Source organism: Artemia franciscana, chromosome 9 (assembly GCF_032884065.1).
Source record: "Artemia franciscana chromosome 9, ASM3288406v1, whole genome shotgun sequence".
Taxonomy (NCBI): domain Eukaryota; kingdom Metazoa; phylum Arthropoda; class Branchiopoda; order Anostraca; family Artemiidae; genus Artemia; species Artemia franciscana.
In genome coordinates, this window is record NC_088871.1 from 17,075,660 (window position 1) to 17,091,645 (window position 15,986).

At 35.7% G+C, this 15,986-nt stretch overlaps 1 protein-coding gene across 1 annotated transcript in view; it reads left to right on the forward strand.

Annotated features, from left to right (window-relative positions):
• LOC136031070 (uncharacterized) overlaps positions 1-15,986 on the forward strand; it is a 52,160-nt gene that overhangs the window by 15,888 nt on the left and 20,286 nt on the right. Inside the window, exons 3-7 of the mRNA XM_065710316.1 lie at positions 2,603-2,715; positions 8,327-8,461; positions 9,802-9,945; positions 10,610-10,797; positions 15,282-15,477. Of these exons, the coding sequence (XP_065566388.1) occupies positions 2,603-2,715; positions 8,327-8,461; positions 9,802-9,945; positions 10,610-10,797; positions 15,282-15,464 (763 nt within the window). The 3' untranslated portion in view covers positions 15,465-15,477. The remainder of the gene's footprint in view (positions 1-2,602; positions 2,716-8,326; positions 8,462-9,801; positions 9,946-10,609; positions 10,798-15,281; positions 15,478-15,986) is intronic.

The following is a 15,986-nucleotide window of genomic DNA, read 5'->3' on the forward strand; positions in this document are numbered from 1 at the left end:
CTCGTCCCAGGCATGTTTCAACCGCGGAAAACATCCCGCACCCTATCCATTCTATTTTTACATCTTCACTGTATCCACCGTCTTTACTTATAATAAAATAAAATAAAGTTTTTTTAACTGAAAGTAAGGAGCGACATTAAAACTTAAAACGAACAGAAATTACTCCGTATATGAAAGGGGCTTTTCCTCCTCAACGCCCCGCTTTTTACGCTAAAGTTGACTCTTTCTCTTAACTTTACTTTTTAAAACAGTAAAAAACTTTAGCGTAAAGAGCGGAGGTGGAAAAGCCCCTTTCATATACAGAGTAATTTCTGTTCGTTTTAAGTTTTGATGTCGCTCCTTACTTTCAGTTAAAAAAAAACTTTTTTTTATTTAATTTCTGAACGTTTTTGAACTAATGCATGTTTTGATTTTGGCTCTCCGCACATAAATAATTAAAACAGAATCTGCATATTAATTGTTTTTGGCCAAGTGGCTTTCTCATAGTTTTAATCGGAAGATTTTTAAAAAAAGGAGCAGGGGATGAGGCTTAGTTGCCCTCCAATTTTTTGATTATTTAAAAAGGCAACTAGAACTTTTAGTTTTTTACGAATGTTTTCATTAGTAAAAAATATACGTAACTTACGAATTAACTTACGTAACGAACTTCTATATTCGTATGTTTTTATTACGTATATAAGGGACCACTTCCTCGTCAATACCTCGCTCTTGACTCTAAAGCTTAAATTTTGTCCCAATTCCTTAAAAATAACCCCTGAATCACAAAGGCCGCAGAATAAATAGTTGAAATTACTAAAAATGCTTTAGAAGTAAAGAGCGAGGTATTACGAGGAGATGAACCCCTCAGATGTGTAATAATTTCTGTTCGTTTTAAGTTTTAATGCTGCTCCTTACTTTCAGTTGAATTAACTTTTCATATTTATTTTTTCGTCGTTTTTTTTAATAATGCTAGAAAACCCTGCGCCCCCTCCATTGAAATTCTCTTCCCGCATGGTAAATTCGTCCATGGAAATATCCTCCCACGTAACCCCCTCCCCCGCCAACTTCTCCTCCCTCCAAACAAAACAAAAAATCCCCCTGAAAACGTCTGTACACTTCCCAATAACCATTACTACAAGCAAATATTGGTCAAAGTTTGTAACTTGCAGCCCCTCCCACGGGGACTTTGGAGGAGTAAATCGTCCCCAAAGACATAGATATTAGGTTGTTCGACTATGGTGAATAAAATGGCTATCTCAGAATTTTGATCCGGTGATTTTGGGGAAAAAGTGAGCGTAGGAGGGGGCCTAGATGCCCTCCACTTTTTTTAGTCACATAAAAAGGGCACTAGAACTTTTTATTCCCGTTAGAATAAGCCCTCTTGCAACATTCTAGGACCACTGGGTCGATACGATCACGGAAACAAAAAAAAACAAATAAACACGCACCCGTGATCGGTCTTGGCAAAAAAATACGAATATCCACATTTTTGTAGATAGGAGTTTGAAACTTCTGCAATAAGGTTCTTTGATACGCTGAACTTGATGGTGTGATTTTTTAAGATTCTATGACTTTTAGGAGGGGTTTCCCCTCATTTTCTAAAATAAGGCAAATTTTCTCAGGCTCGTAACCTTTGATGGGTAAGACTAAACTTGATGAAACTTGTACATTTAAATCATTAATATTATGCGATTCTTTTGCTGTAACTATTGGTATCAAAATTCCATTTTTTTGAGTTTCGGTTACTATTGAGTCGGGTCGCTCCTTACTACAGTTGGTTAGCACGAATTGTTTGATACTACTCGGGTAATATACATGTGATCGATTTTTTCATTGCCTAACATCAATCTCACGCCATCGTTTATTGCTAGTATAAGCGATTTAATCCTCTTATCGTTAACTTTCAAGAAAATTCATTCTTGTTATAGATAGAAAAACTGCTATTCCAATCTGATATCTTTTCTAGTTGCAAAAATAATAAGCCTTAAATCTTGTTTCTGATTAATCAATCACGAATTTTATGTTTAAAAGCTAAATAAGGCTGAAAAAATACGAATCGCACTCACAATACTCTAGTCGTGCATACTTTTGATTTTGTTGAAAGGTGTGATCATAATATGACTCGGGCATTAAACAAAGATTTTTCTTTCGTCACACTAATTAATAATGAAAGTTGTGTAACTAATGATATTGTTGCTACATAAATAATGTATAACTAAAAAAAAAAAGGTAAAGGATACGGCATTAGACTTTACAGTCCGTACCGGCGGTGCTGATCTCCGTTTCTTGGCCCTTCAGCCAGGAAGTGCAATGGGGGGTTGGGGGCCAGCCATCCTGTGCTTTCGCACACCCTTCCTGTTTACCTTCCCCAGATTTCTCCAGGTACCCATTTAGAGCTGGGTCGACTCTGGCTAAGCTTACAGAGTCACGCCACTGACCCCCGTCCCAAACTGAAGAATTGGGTACACTGGGATTCGAACCCGTGTCCTCTCAGACAAGGGATCCTGAATCCAGCGCACCAACCCAATGTAATGTATAACTACGGCTATAAAAATAGGAAAGAAGATGACAATTATAAACTTCATTATCATTAATTGTTACTGTGAATTATCAAATATTGCAGGAAGGATTATTGGATAGACAAATCGACATTTTTCACAGGAAGAACTGTTAGGTGCCCTAATGACTCATTTTGCAATATTGAAAACTATTCAAGTGATGAAATTAATTCGAAATGTAAGTATATATATAAACTTGTCTTAGTTGAATTTCTGGAATGTAAAAGTTTGAAAATACATAACAGTATTTTAACTGGTTCAATTTGGCCTAGTAAGTCATAAAAAATAGGGAAGCCTAGCCTAAATTGTTGAAGTAAATGGATGAATCAAAATAAAATAATAAAGCCCTAATATATCTGCTTTGCATCCGAAGACCTTTATCAACGAAAAAAGATAGACTAAAATAACTAAAAACACAAAAGTGTGTAACTGGTATTTTGTGTTTTGCCTGTCGTTATGGCGCCAATTTAGCTTGTAATAGCTGAATTTGGCAACTGAGTATCTGCAACTGAATATGAATATGATAATATAAGTTGCTCATATGTTAATGAGCAACTGAATTAGTCAATATCTGCGAGGCGGATTTTTTGGCTGTTAAGGGTTCAAACTGGTTAGCTACTGAGCTAAAGCCTTAAAAAATCTTGGACTTCATGCTTTTGCTCGGATTTATACTGTCTTCAAGGCAGAATCCTCCATTTCTTGATGTTTTCGGGCAAATCACGTCTTCTGTTATTAAAAAAAAAGAATTAGAAGTCGGGTAATAGTACTGGTTAAAAAAGTTAGCAGATTTAAATAGCAAATAGCTTCGTACAAAAGATAGAAAAGATTTTTGTCTTGATAAAAGATTATAGCAGAAGCCTTGGAAAAGTCAGTTGCATACAAGAGCAGTCTAAGTTCAAGATTAGATTCAAAATTTCACTCTTCACCCCTCCTCTGAGGTTTCAGTTTCCTTCAAATCCATTCTCATGATCTATGATGACTCTTTTCACGGACCATCCTATTTTCGTTCAGCCCCAGATGAATGGCGTGAAAGCATAATCTGTCATTCTGTATTAGTAAAACATGTTTATAAAAGAAAATCCTAGGCAAAACGATGCAAATCAGCCCATTGGCTTGGGCTTCAACCATATCAAAATATAGCAAACAGAAAATCTATATTCCTAAAGCTAAACAAAAGATATATACCCCTATTCAGGCTATCCATTTTCCTGGTTTATCAAATATTGCAGGAAGGATTATTGGATAGACAAATCGACATTTTTCACAGGAAGAACTGTTAGGTGCCCTAATGACTCATTTTGTAATATTGAAAACTATTCAAGTGATGAAATTAATTCGAAATGTAAGTATATATATAAACTTGTCTTAGTTGAATTTCTGGAATGTAAAAGTTTGAAAATACATAACAGTATTTTAACTGGTTCAATTTGGCCTAGTAAGTCATAAAAAATAGGGAAGCCTAGCCTAAATTGTTGAAGTAAATGGATGAATCAAAATAAAATAATAAAAAACATGTTTATAAAAGAAAATCCTAGGCAAAACGATGCAAATCAGCCCATTGGCTTGGGCTTCAACCATATCAAAATATAGCAAACAGAAAATCTATATTCCTAAAGCTAAACAAAAGATATATACCCCTATTCAGGCTATCCATTTTCCTGGTTTATCAAATATTAGGTGATTACAGTGATTAGAATTAGGTGATTTTTGTGGGGGTTTTTTTCGGCACATTGTAAACATGATGATTTTTGCAAGATTATTATATAAAAACGATGTTTACTTTTCAAAATAGTCTGTGAAACCTTAAGTTATTCGCGATAACATGTTTACGATCTTGACGTCTCTTTGTCATCCAGAAGCTGCTTTCAGCATCATAGCACTGGATTTTAAGTCTGTTACACTTTTGTTATATCGTCCAGCATTTATATGTAACTTGTATTTGTCAATTCATTTTTTTTTATTTTTTTTATTAAAATAGAATGATTCTATTTTTGAATAATAATCAGTTTTCTGGAGAAGTGGTTGGTAGATTTAAATTGTTGCCATTTTCAGATTGTAATATCAGTGTTCTGAAAGCTAAAAATAACTGAAGCTAAAAAGCTCTTACATAAGGTAGGCCTAGAGAAAGAAGATAAGAGAAAAACTAATGGAAAATGTAATGTGTATATAAACTATGTAACCGAAAATTTCGAATCTGAATGTCAAAAATACTTTTATTTTGTAAAGAGTAATTCAGTTTAGAATAGAGGGGGGGGGGCACAGTATACACTTTGTGGATTAAAAGCTGTAAACTATGTGCCAAAAATAGGGAATTCCAGATAATATATGAAAATTAAAGAAAAAAATTTTCTTCTTTGTCGTTCCCTTCAAGGGAAACTGTTAGCTGTTTGTCCCAAGTACTGATATTCTATGGTTCTCCCCTCATTTCACCAAGTTTTAAAATAAACTAAATCGCATTATTAAATCAGTAGATTGAATATCTGATACCCAATCTAAGGGCTGGAGGTTTGAGCTCAACGTTAACGCCTTTTTTTTTTTGTCGGTAAAAATTAAAATATTGAAGAAATGTTCCTTTTTGAGTAAAATTTGAATTTGTAAATTGAATAAGCAAGTCTTCCTTATTTGTTCTAACAGTTCGGGGATTAAATCGAAACTTAGAGGGGCAGCTTCATGGGGAAAGAGGTACCAATGTGACTTCAATTTGTGTGCTGTGAGAAGGGGCAAAAAATTTTCTCCAATCTTGACAGTAGAGTCGACGTAACAGTTTTATATGCCTGTAGTTTGACAGGCTTCACTGCGACACTCGGTACGCGGCAGGCTTGTACATATTTGATTCTCTAAATATATATCCGCATAATTATTGCACTATTCTTTTGTTTTAAGTTATGAGGTTTCAAATCCTTGATTTCAGCTAAATTAAGAAATTCTGGCGTGAATTCAGTTCCTCCTTCTTGGTAATGCATACAAAATCTTCCGTTTTATAAGATTTTTTTCTCCTGGGACTTGTTGTGGTTCTCACTGTTGCCTCTCTTCTAACCATAGGTTCCATTTACGATTCGATGTGAGCATCTCTGTCGCTTTTCTTTTAACCGCAAATTTCTTTAGTCCATTATTGTGTTGCGAGAGCAACACTTTGGTTTTGTCGTGGTTTTTTTTTTTTTTTTTTTTTTGTTCCTAGCACCCCGATTTCAGCTTATTCCTAGAAAGTGGTAAGGGTCTAACCTCTGCGGTTCTTACGGAAAGTGTGGACCTTAGGCCGGATTGATGAATATGACTTTACATTTTGGAAAGCTTCGTAGAACTCTTGCCTGGGGCCAAAAAGGATGGTTTTCGCTTGTTTTAATTTGGAATTCATTGTGATGCTTGTCGTGCTTATCAGTTCACGGGCGAATCGGTAAATCAAAAACATGCCATTACAAATCTGAGAAACTAAGATAAAAGGTGATTTTCTTTTCATTTTACATCTTCAAACTTAAAGCTGAATTAAAAACTGTTTCTCTGTCAAAGGGGCATATTATACTCAGCACGATTCGCCAACTCAGACGTCAACAGAACAGTACAACAACTGTACTGTTACAGTATAGTAGAACATCATCATCATCATCATTTTATTTATAACATCACAAAAAACTGAGCAGAAACCCCAAAAAAAGAAAGAGTAAAAATCAAGAAAAAAAACAAAAAAGAGACAACAGAAATAAAAACACATTTTGATAACTACAGACAAGGGACCAACAGAAATGGCCAAAGATGGTAAGACTTCTCGTATTCGATAGAGAAATCACAAATACGATTCTCAATAACCCCAACTGGGTTTACCAATTGATACTTTCTTTGCAGAAAAGAGTTTCTTGTCCAAGTTGGAAGTTCCATTAAATGCTTCGCAAATTTAAAATAAAGGAGATGAACTTCCTTTCTCTCGCCACAATGAACGAAAGACCAAAGAGGAGGAAAGGCAAGTAAGTGAGGAACTGTTAGGCTGTTATATAATTAAGAACGATGAACTTTACTTAGATACGAAACGTTTGAAGCCAGGGAGGCATACGCGGCCCGGATCTTACTGGCATAACTTTTAATTGCCAGGTTTACAGTTTTGTTCAGGCTTGCTCCAATAGGCATGCCCAGGTAAGTGAGGCTGCTAGCAGAAGGAACATCAGAGTCGGATAGACCTATTGAGTTTATATTCCCTTTATAGCTGAATGGTAGAACAACTTTTTTATCAGTATTAAACCTCAAACCAATGTGTACGTACTCTTCTTGGAGAAACTCAAAGGTTGAAAATCATCCTTGAAAAGTGCGGGAAAGGTTTAGTTGGTCATCCGCAAACGTAACTAGCGAAAGATCAGCTCTTTTGAAGATAAATTACAGTTCAACTTATCCTGAGCACCGGTAACACAATTATTAAACAAAACTGGAGAATTCAGAGCTCCTTGGCGTACATCTTTTAGAATCGGAAATAGTTGACTACCATCTTTAATTCCAGCCTTCAGATTTCTATACATGTATCTTAAACAAGTAATTACCGGAGCATCAGCACCTTTCAAAAGGGCATCAAGCAAAACCTGCAAAAATATACACAAGTCAAAAGCTCTTGCAACATTGAGTGCAAATAAGACCAAGAAATCACCTCTTCAATATGCTTCAGAACATTTATAAGCAGAAAGAGAGCATGATCTCTACATAAGCCACGCTGGTACCCAAACTGACGAGGAGGGGCGGAACAATGTTTTTCAATATTTCTTATCAAAAAAGACTCAAAGAGCTTGAAAGTAGTACATGAGACGATAATAGGGCGATAAGAACTGCAGAGAGAAGCGTCTTTTGCCCTTTTTAAGGATGGAAGTTATTTGTCCGATACAAAATTGCAAAGGAACTACACCACAAACAAGGATCATCTGAAACAGTTGTGCTAAATGTTGTTTGATTAAAGAACCTGCATGTTGCAGGTGGCTTGCTGAAATAGAATCAACACCAGAGGAAGATTCAGTTTTTTCCAGAGGAACAACTCAGATTCGGATTATAAAATCAAAAGATACCGAAAAATCAGTTAGAATGGTTCAGAGACCTTGCTTTCCCTGTCTTTTGATTCTTATAGTTTTTTATTAATAATTTCGTGTAAATTATACATAACATATATGACATATTTTGGAAATACATCTAAATTAAGTAAATTACTCTGACTTGGAACAGACTTTGGTTTAAGGTGCATTTACTGTAAATGAAACAAACAAACTTAGAGTTAGAGTTCATCTTGGGCTATAGAACAGCTAGATTGGAAAAGCTTGGAATAGTCACAATCTGATATCCCTATAAATTACTGCTACTACTAACAGCTCACTGCAGTACAAAGCCACCTGAGGCCAACACCGCTACGCACGCTCCTCCTCCATCTCGATCTATTCAAAGCCTCATTCTTTACACCCTCCCAAGAAGTTCCTATTTCCCTTAAATCTCCCCTTTCGACATCCTCCCTCCTCTATTTGGGGACGACCCTAGTAGTTAACCCTGGTAATTTGTATATGTATACTATTTTGGGGGAAATCAGCACCTTCTTTGGCCTTTGACATGATGATACCATATATATTATATTGCTATTATAATTTTCAATCGCTTTTCTTGGAGACCCTTGTACCAGTGTACTAAAGTTAACATAAAAGAATAGGGACAAACTTGTAAGGGATTCTTATGTTTTTATCACTTAATATGGCACGCTCTAAATTCTTTTGACTTTTGCAACTTTTTATGCATCCTAAAAGCTACATCACGCCGGTGCCAATCTTTGATTTTAGGTTCAGATCCTTTGTCAAATGAACAGTTGTACGGAAGTAGAGAGACTGATGATGAGAAATTGTTGTCCAAGTCAGCAGTATTAGTCGAAAACAACAAAAGTGATGAAGAAAGATCTTTAAGTCCCATCTTATCAGGTTAGTTCTGTTAGATTAAAAACATAATTGTTGATCTATTACCCCCCCCCCCCTCGTCCCTCGCTCATAATATCCTTTGAATCTCTATACAATCCTGGATATGTGTACCTGCGACCTTATACAGGATTTGGAAGCTACTATTGATGCTGTTATTAGTACACAAAAAATAAGTTTGATTGTAAAAAGTGGAGAGTGCTATTGAATAATTTTGTAAACCTTTTCTTATAGTATTGGAAACCAAAATATTACACCTCTTCCCTCTAAAGCATGGCCTCTTTTTTCTGTAATTATTTCTCTGTCCCTTCTTTTAGGCTTTTTACAATGTGTTAAGTTGGCTAAATTAAATATATTGAAGCTTTTTTTTTATGAAACTAGTCGCTCTTATAATTTATCTCTAGCTCCATTGCATATTAATGCTATTCTTTTTCTTGACTTCTATTCTCTTATTTTGACTTAACCAAATATATTCTTTTGCTCACTTCAAAAGTTTGCTAGCCTCTCTTTTTTGCTTTTCTCCATTTAAGCATATCTAAAATACTGATACCCCGCTCTCATTTTTCCAGTAGTTCATTATGTAAATTCCCAACAATGTAGGGAAATCGTTAAATCACTCCTTTCTTTTACAAAGAGTGTGGAGAAACAAAATTAGGGGGAAACCTAAACTCGAAACTATCAGTGAAAAATTAAGAAATCAGCGACATTTCCGTGCGTTATTCAACAAATTCATAAAGTTGATCATATTAACTTAAATAGATCTTTCTTCCTTTTTTTTGTTGTTCTTTTTTTCCTCTCTTTTATTTTCGTGTTACATGAGCTGAAGGTGGAAGAACTACTTCGTCCAATATTACAAAATAAGGATATTTATGTTCCATTTTCATAAAATAGTCTAGGTTTCTCATAATAATCGAGTCTTCGTTACTCTTAACCCAACAAAGAGAATAGTATATTTCTATCGAGAACCTAGATCTTTCAGTTCTTATTAGTGTTAATTTAATCAGTCAAAAGCGTATAAAATGGAGGCAAGCACAAGGTATGAAAACGAGTAAGTAATGAATACATGCTCATGATACCCATGCATACTCATACAATGGCCGAGAAACGAAAATGGGTGAAAAAGGCAAATGTAATGAATATGATGACGGAACCAAAAAATCGTGAAAATAATCAGACACCTCTTGAATATAACATAATGGAAGATGATCGAAGATAATGATAAAACTATATTTCTGATGGTATGGAAATTGCTCGGGCAGTTGATGAAACCTTGATTTTGCGGTATCTATTACTGAAGATCATCTTGTAATTAACGAAGATATTCATTATCTTTCACTTGTGTTTAGGTATTAAAAGCAGTAATGAAAGATACCATACGAAAGACAAGCTTCAGTCGTCTCTAGCTATCACTGGTTTTACAGAAAACACGTTAGCCAAATCATCTGACTGTGAAGAAGATGAAGATATACCCTCAACTAGCCCAATTTTAGGTACTGGCTTTCATTTTTTTCTTTTTTCTTCTTAGAATGAAAGCTGCGATTATTTCAAGAACGACTATTAATCTTTGTAACTGCTTTAACGAAAACCCTCTGGAGTTATCAGTATGCAAAAATTTATTCAATCAGAAACCGATGAGCCAGAGACTTTCTCGAGTCTCTTATTGAAAGGAATTATGACACATTTATGAAATTTCGGTAGCATTAGGAAGTTTATTGTTATCTTTCAGATATTGATGGATCACATGGTATTTTTGGGGTTTTATTAGAGATATTCAGTGGGGTTTCAGTACCATGTTTCTACAAAAATCTCTCGAAATAAGTTCGTAACTTTTGAGAACACATTGGCGAAATACATTCGCAATTTTTTCCAGTATACTTAACGTTCCTAGAGATATCAAAAGTGCCAGGCAAGCTGCTAGTCGATTGCCCAGATAAAACGCTGGTTTTATGTGTTTATCGATATTTCGCGTAAAATAATCAATAAATGACGTTGACGTAATAGCATCCTCGGGAATATTGTTCCATATAGATATAAAATGTTCCCTCCTTAAGGTAATTTGCGCGATCGGCGTGTCTACCTCTTAGTCTTATTTTATGGTCTGTTCTTAATGGTTTACCATGTAATCATACCTATATTTGTTATATTTTGTTGTAGGCACTTCAACCCCAAAAAAGATCGGCGCGAATTCTGACGTTAGAAGTCCTTCCGAATTCCCCAATTTTGAAGATTTATCTTTAGAAATGAACAAGAAAAGCGTTGCAACCTATAAAAAAGTGAAAGCGACTCGGAAAAGAAGAAGTGAATTAGTATTTACGAAATTAGTTGGAAAATCATTGATAGAGGTAAAGACCTATATTATAAACAATTTTACATTATATTCTAGAAGCAGTAACAAGAGAGAATTAATCTTTTAATGATGCTAAACATAAAGTTTAGCATCTGTCAGTAGTCATACTTCTGAGCAAGATAAAATTGTTAATAATTTAAAATTTTAGTGTGATTGTAGGATTACTACTACTACTACTACTAACAACTCACCGCAGCACCAAGCCGTCTGAGGACAACACAGCTACGCACGCTCCTCCTCCATCCCAATCTATTCAAAGCCTTCCTCTTTACACCCTCCCAGGAAGTTCCCATTTCCTTGAAATCTTTCTCTACGACATCCTCCCACCCCAGACGAGAACGACCTACTTTCTGTTTAGCCCTAGATGGTTGGCCGAAAAGGAAAAACTTCGGCAATCTGTCATCCTTCATCCACAGAACATGGCCCAGTCATCTCAACCTTTCTTTTATTTTAGCGCTAGGAAGCGGGATTGATCCACGTTTTTCATATAGCCTACTGTTTGAAATTTGGTCAGTCAGCCGGGTACCCAGGACAATCCGTAGGTAATTTTTCTAGAAAACATCTAGTAAACCTTCATCCGCTTTTCGGAGTGCCCATGCTTCAGAGCCATATTTAACCATTGTCATCACTGTAGCTTCTACTGTTCTCATCTTGGTTTGCAGACTTACTTCCTATTTTTCCAAACTTTTTTTTAACTGTGAAAAAACACCCTGATCCTTGGTTATTCTACTTTTAACATCTTCACTGCTCCCTCCGTTTGCTGTGAAGCTGCCCACCTGATTAATCTTTTCGTTATTTCAAACCTATTCTAGCACCCTGAACTCGCCAAACCTCTAAAAATTCATTCATTTTGCTCACCCTTTCATCTAGGATGCTTAAATCGTCAGCAAAACCTAGGTCCATGAGAGTTTTTCCTCCCCATTTGACTCCGTGTTCTCCCATTGTCTTTCCTGTGCTCCTTCAGGCAAAGTCCATCAAAATGATCCATATAAAAGGGCACAAACCTGCTTAACGCCACATTTAATACAAAACTAGCTGCTAACCTCATTTCCTACCTTAACTTCAGCAGTATTATTCTCGTACATAACACTAATCACTTTAATATATTTGTCTAGTATACCATATAAGGATAAGAACTTTACTAAAGGTTTCCTATCAACAGATTCGAACGCTTGCTCATAACCTATAAAACTGAGGACCAAAAGTGTTTGACAACCAAGACACTTCTCAGTTATTAAAGAGTGAAAATTTGGTCGGCACATCTTCTACCTTTTCTAAAATCGCACTGTTCTTCTCTTAAAACTTTGTCTACAGCATCTCTCAGTCTAAAAAGTATCATAGATAACTTTGAAGACCATATTGCCTTTCCATGACGAATGTAAAACAGTTCAAAATAGGGATGAAACCTTTTAATTGACAGTGAACAGATATAAAATTATTTAACTGGATATTTCGAACACATATACAGTGTTCATCATCAGCAGTCAAACTCAGCAGTTTTACTTTGTTTTCTAATAACGTAGTGCCTGTCTATATTTATGGCTAATATGGAGATTGCAGTGTTATAGTGGATCAAGTCGAAAAAGAAGTTCTTATATATAGTAGGCTCACAAAACAGAATCATCAAAATGGTGTGTTCTATGTCCACAAAATACATAACAAAACGAAAATAAGACATCTTCAAAGCCAGAAGGCTACATAATTGCTGGTAGTTTACAGTACCATACATGTCTTTTAGGTTTTACTGGTACATGTAAAATATGGTGTTTAAAAAAAAGAATATCAGTCAAAGCACCCTATTTTTACACATTTTCAAGACTTCTGTTTGATAAGCTCCAGCGAGAGATTAGTTCGGACAATCGAAGGGAGAAATCTACTATACTTTCACTCAAGAGTATGACTTTCTCGGGTAAAGTCCCAAAACACGTCACGCTGCTAAATAAGTTGACTTCAATACTGCTGTCCCTCCCGATTCTTAAATCTCACTCAAACTACTCAGCCTTTGCCACATATAAGAACTGATATATGAAACTGAGAAGTTTTTGGGCTGATTTTGAAAGACATTACTTGTAAGATCACGTTACTTTCCAAGGTGAATTCATTCTTGGATTTGTTTTTACCTGTAACCTAATTACTGTTGTAGTCTAATATAGAGATTGTCAGGATTGCTTGGACCGGACGCAATTTTTGAGCTCTTTGGAAAAGCTCCGTTTTTGCAAGGTACTGGTGTTTGAACCCTTTATTTATCCTCTGTATATCATAAAAATTTGTTATATCCTAATGGCGATCAAACTATCAATAACCTTGAAAACCTTGAAAAACTACCTTGTAACACAAAACGAATTAATAATGAAAGTGGCAACACTGTCAGTAGTCCTTATAGTAGACTATAAAGTGGCAGCACTACCTTAGGAATAAAGTGACAGCACTGTCTGTAGTCTGTATATTGGTAACATCATTTAATGATAATTGCTTCTTTTCAAAAGCAGAAACTGGTGATACAGCCAATGAAAAGTATGGGTTTTATTGCCATAATCTTTCTAAAATTATGAGCTGTTGATTATAAACCGTCAATAAAAGGGGTTCTTCATGGTTAACTGTTCCCCAGCCCCAGACAAGCTACATACCTTTTGAAACAAAACTCAACCTCCGGATTCTCAACCTCCAAGAGATGTAGGTTCTTTGACTGCGATTCACTGTAACATTAGTTTGACGTCTAGACTGACATAAAATTATTCCTAATTTAAAATTTTGTCATTTATAATTCCTAGTTTTTGACATGTGAGTAATAAAATTTAAGTGTCGAATTCTAGCTGTTGTTTTGAGTTGCGAAGTATGTTAACGTCAGATTAGGGTACCTAAGTACCTATAAATACTTAAGTAACTCTACACTCATGTTTTAGACATTCAAGTACCTCTAAACACCTAAGTAGTTCTAGCATCATCCACTGGCATGCCATAAGATTGTCTTTTACCAACATTTTTAAGCTGTAAGATAAATGGCAACTAGACCTGAAGATAAACTGGTACGAACAAAAATAAATAAATGTGAGGTAGAAATTAACACTCTATTTGTCGACTTGAGATTGAGAATTTTTTTTGCCAGTCTTTAAGTTCTTGATACGTTGCAAAGTGTTTTTTACAGTCCCTCAGTCCAAAGTGCAGTTAAGAGTTGTAATTAAGAGTTAATATAAAATTTTCTTTTGCTTAAAAAGAAAATACTATATAAGCAGGTGAAATGACTGGCCTCATAATAATACGGCTAGTGAGGGAAAAGGGGAACAAGTTCCTCTTCATGCCTGTCCTCCATTCATATGAAATGAAAACTCTTGCATAACTTAGGTTTCAAAAAAGGTGTAACGTGCCTACCCTTGCTAAAACGGTTGGTGGTGGGAAGGACGGAAGTGCCTTGGCCCCTTTTAATCTTCATCTTCCTAATCGAAGATCATTGCGTGATTCCAGTTCAAACAAGGCGTTATGTACCAGCTCCTCTATTAAGAAATAGGCAGATGGACGCTGGAGGGGCCAAGGGTTCGCTTTATGCCTCCAATAACATAAATCGGAAATCCTTTCAAGATTCTGCTTCAAACGGGCAACACGCCTACCCTTCGGAAAATTGTTAAGGTGAGTGCTGGAGGGGCTAGGGTCCACTTTTTTCCTTCAGTAAAAATAATGAAAATTTCTAGTATGACTGCAGTTCTAACAAGGTACCGCAGGTTTTACTCTTTAAGGCATTCTAAGTTTGGGAGGGGGTATTGAGGCCACTCAATACCTGAGTCTAATTTGGTCTTCTTGTCGTAGAGTGAAAATCTCGGCATGACTTCTTTTGAGCAAAGGTGAAACAAGCTTATTCTTCTGCTAAAACCTTGGGAAGGAATAGAACGTGGGGGTGGGGCTACTAACCAACATTGGAGCAGCAATCAGGCATATTCAAAATCATCGCACGAGTACGTCTTAATGCGCCAATCTTTCTTATAAATTCTAGAAGCAGAAGGAGAGCGAAGGGCTTTCAAGGTTACTTTGTATCTTTTATAATACCGATTGACAATACTGCTTCAAACAACATGCCAAATTCGTCGAAAATTAGGGATAATTTAGGAGCCATGTGCCCACTCTCTTTCCCCAGCTTATTTTTGTAAAAAAATGAAGCTTTTCCGGCTCATTTTCGCACTGAATCAGGACTTGATTGATTTTTATTTTAAGCAATCGTTGGAATTTTTGTCCGACGTGCCATGGACAATACGAAATAGAATAATCTAATCTGTTCACAAAGCTAAATTCAAAATCATTGTATTTGAATGCTCTAGCCATTTTTCTTGCTACTTTTACATTGTCTGACCGTAGTGTTGGATGAAAGATGCTTTGTTTAGGGTTCATATTTTGATGTTCAACAAAAAATATTTTAGGAGTTTCAGGAAACCAAATATGTTATTTTTTATATAGTTCTTCTCTTTTAAGAACTAAATTTTCTAACTTTAGGATTCAGACCTAGAAATTGTAGAAGAACCATCAACCAGTTCTGCGCCAAGGCACTTGTCAGAAAATGAAATCTCTATATGCATTGAGGAGGATGATATTGAATTTCAGGAAATGCCGAAGAAGAAGATGTTAAAGGAGAGTACTCCGAGTTCAAAGCGCATTCCAAAGAAGTTGTCAAAATAAGGCAGCCGAAAAAGTGAGACCCATAATTATTTTTATTATTATTTAGAGACAGGCGCGTGCGTAGGATGTTTCTTTGGGGGTGGGGGGGGGGTAAAATAATTTTTATGCTGAATTGAATGAGAAGTGCCAAAAAATTCTGGAAAATATAGGAGATTTAAGGGATAGATGACCCGTGAGCACGTTCCTGTTTGGAGCAGGATTCTTTCAAGGCTGAATACAAAATGTATACGATCATAAAGCTCTAGCTTCAACACCACAAATAACTGAGTATTAATTTAAAGGAGCTTGCTTATTGGCAATCAAGAATACAGTCTGAAGCATAAACATGACTTTTGAGAGAATCCACTCGTACTTTGTCAGGCCATTCCTATTAACATTGACATAAACTACGATAATACCAGTTCAGCCTCATTGAAATGGGTCACTAACGAATGAATTAGCTTTTTGATAACATATTAATGATCATTAAATCAAAACTAATGTTCTTCGTAACAATATCAGTTTCAGTGCAGTTGTGTAAAA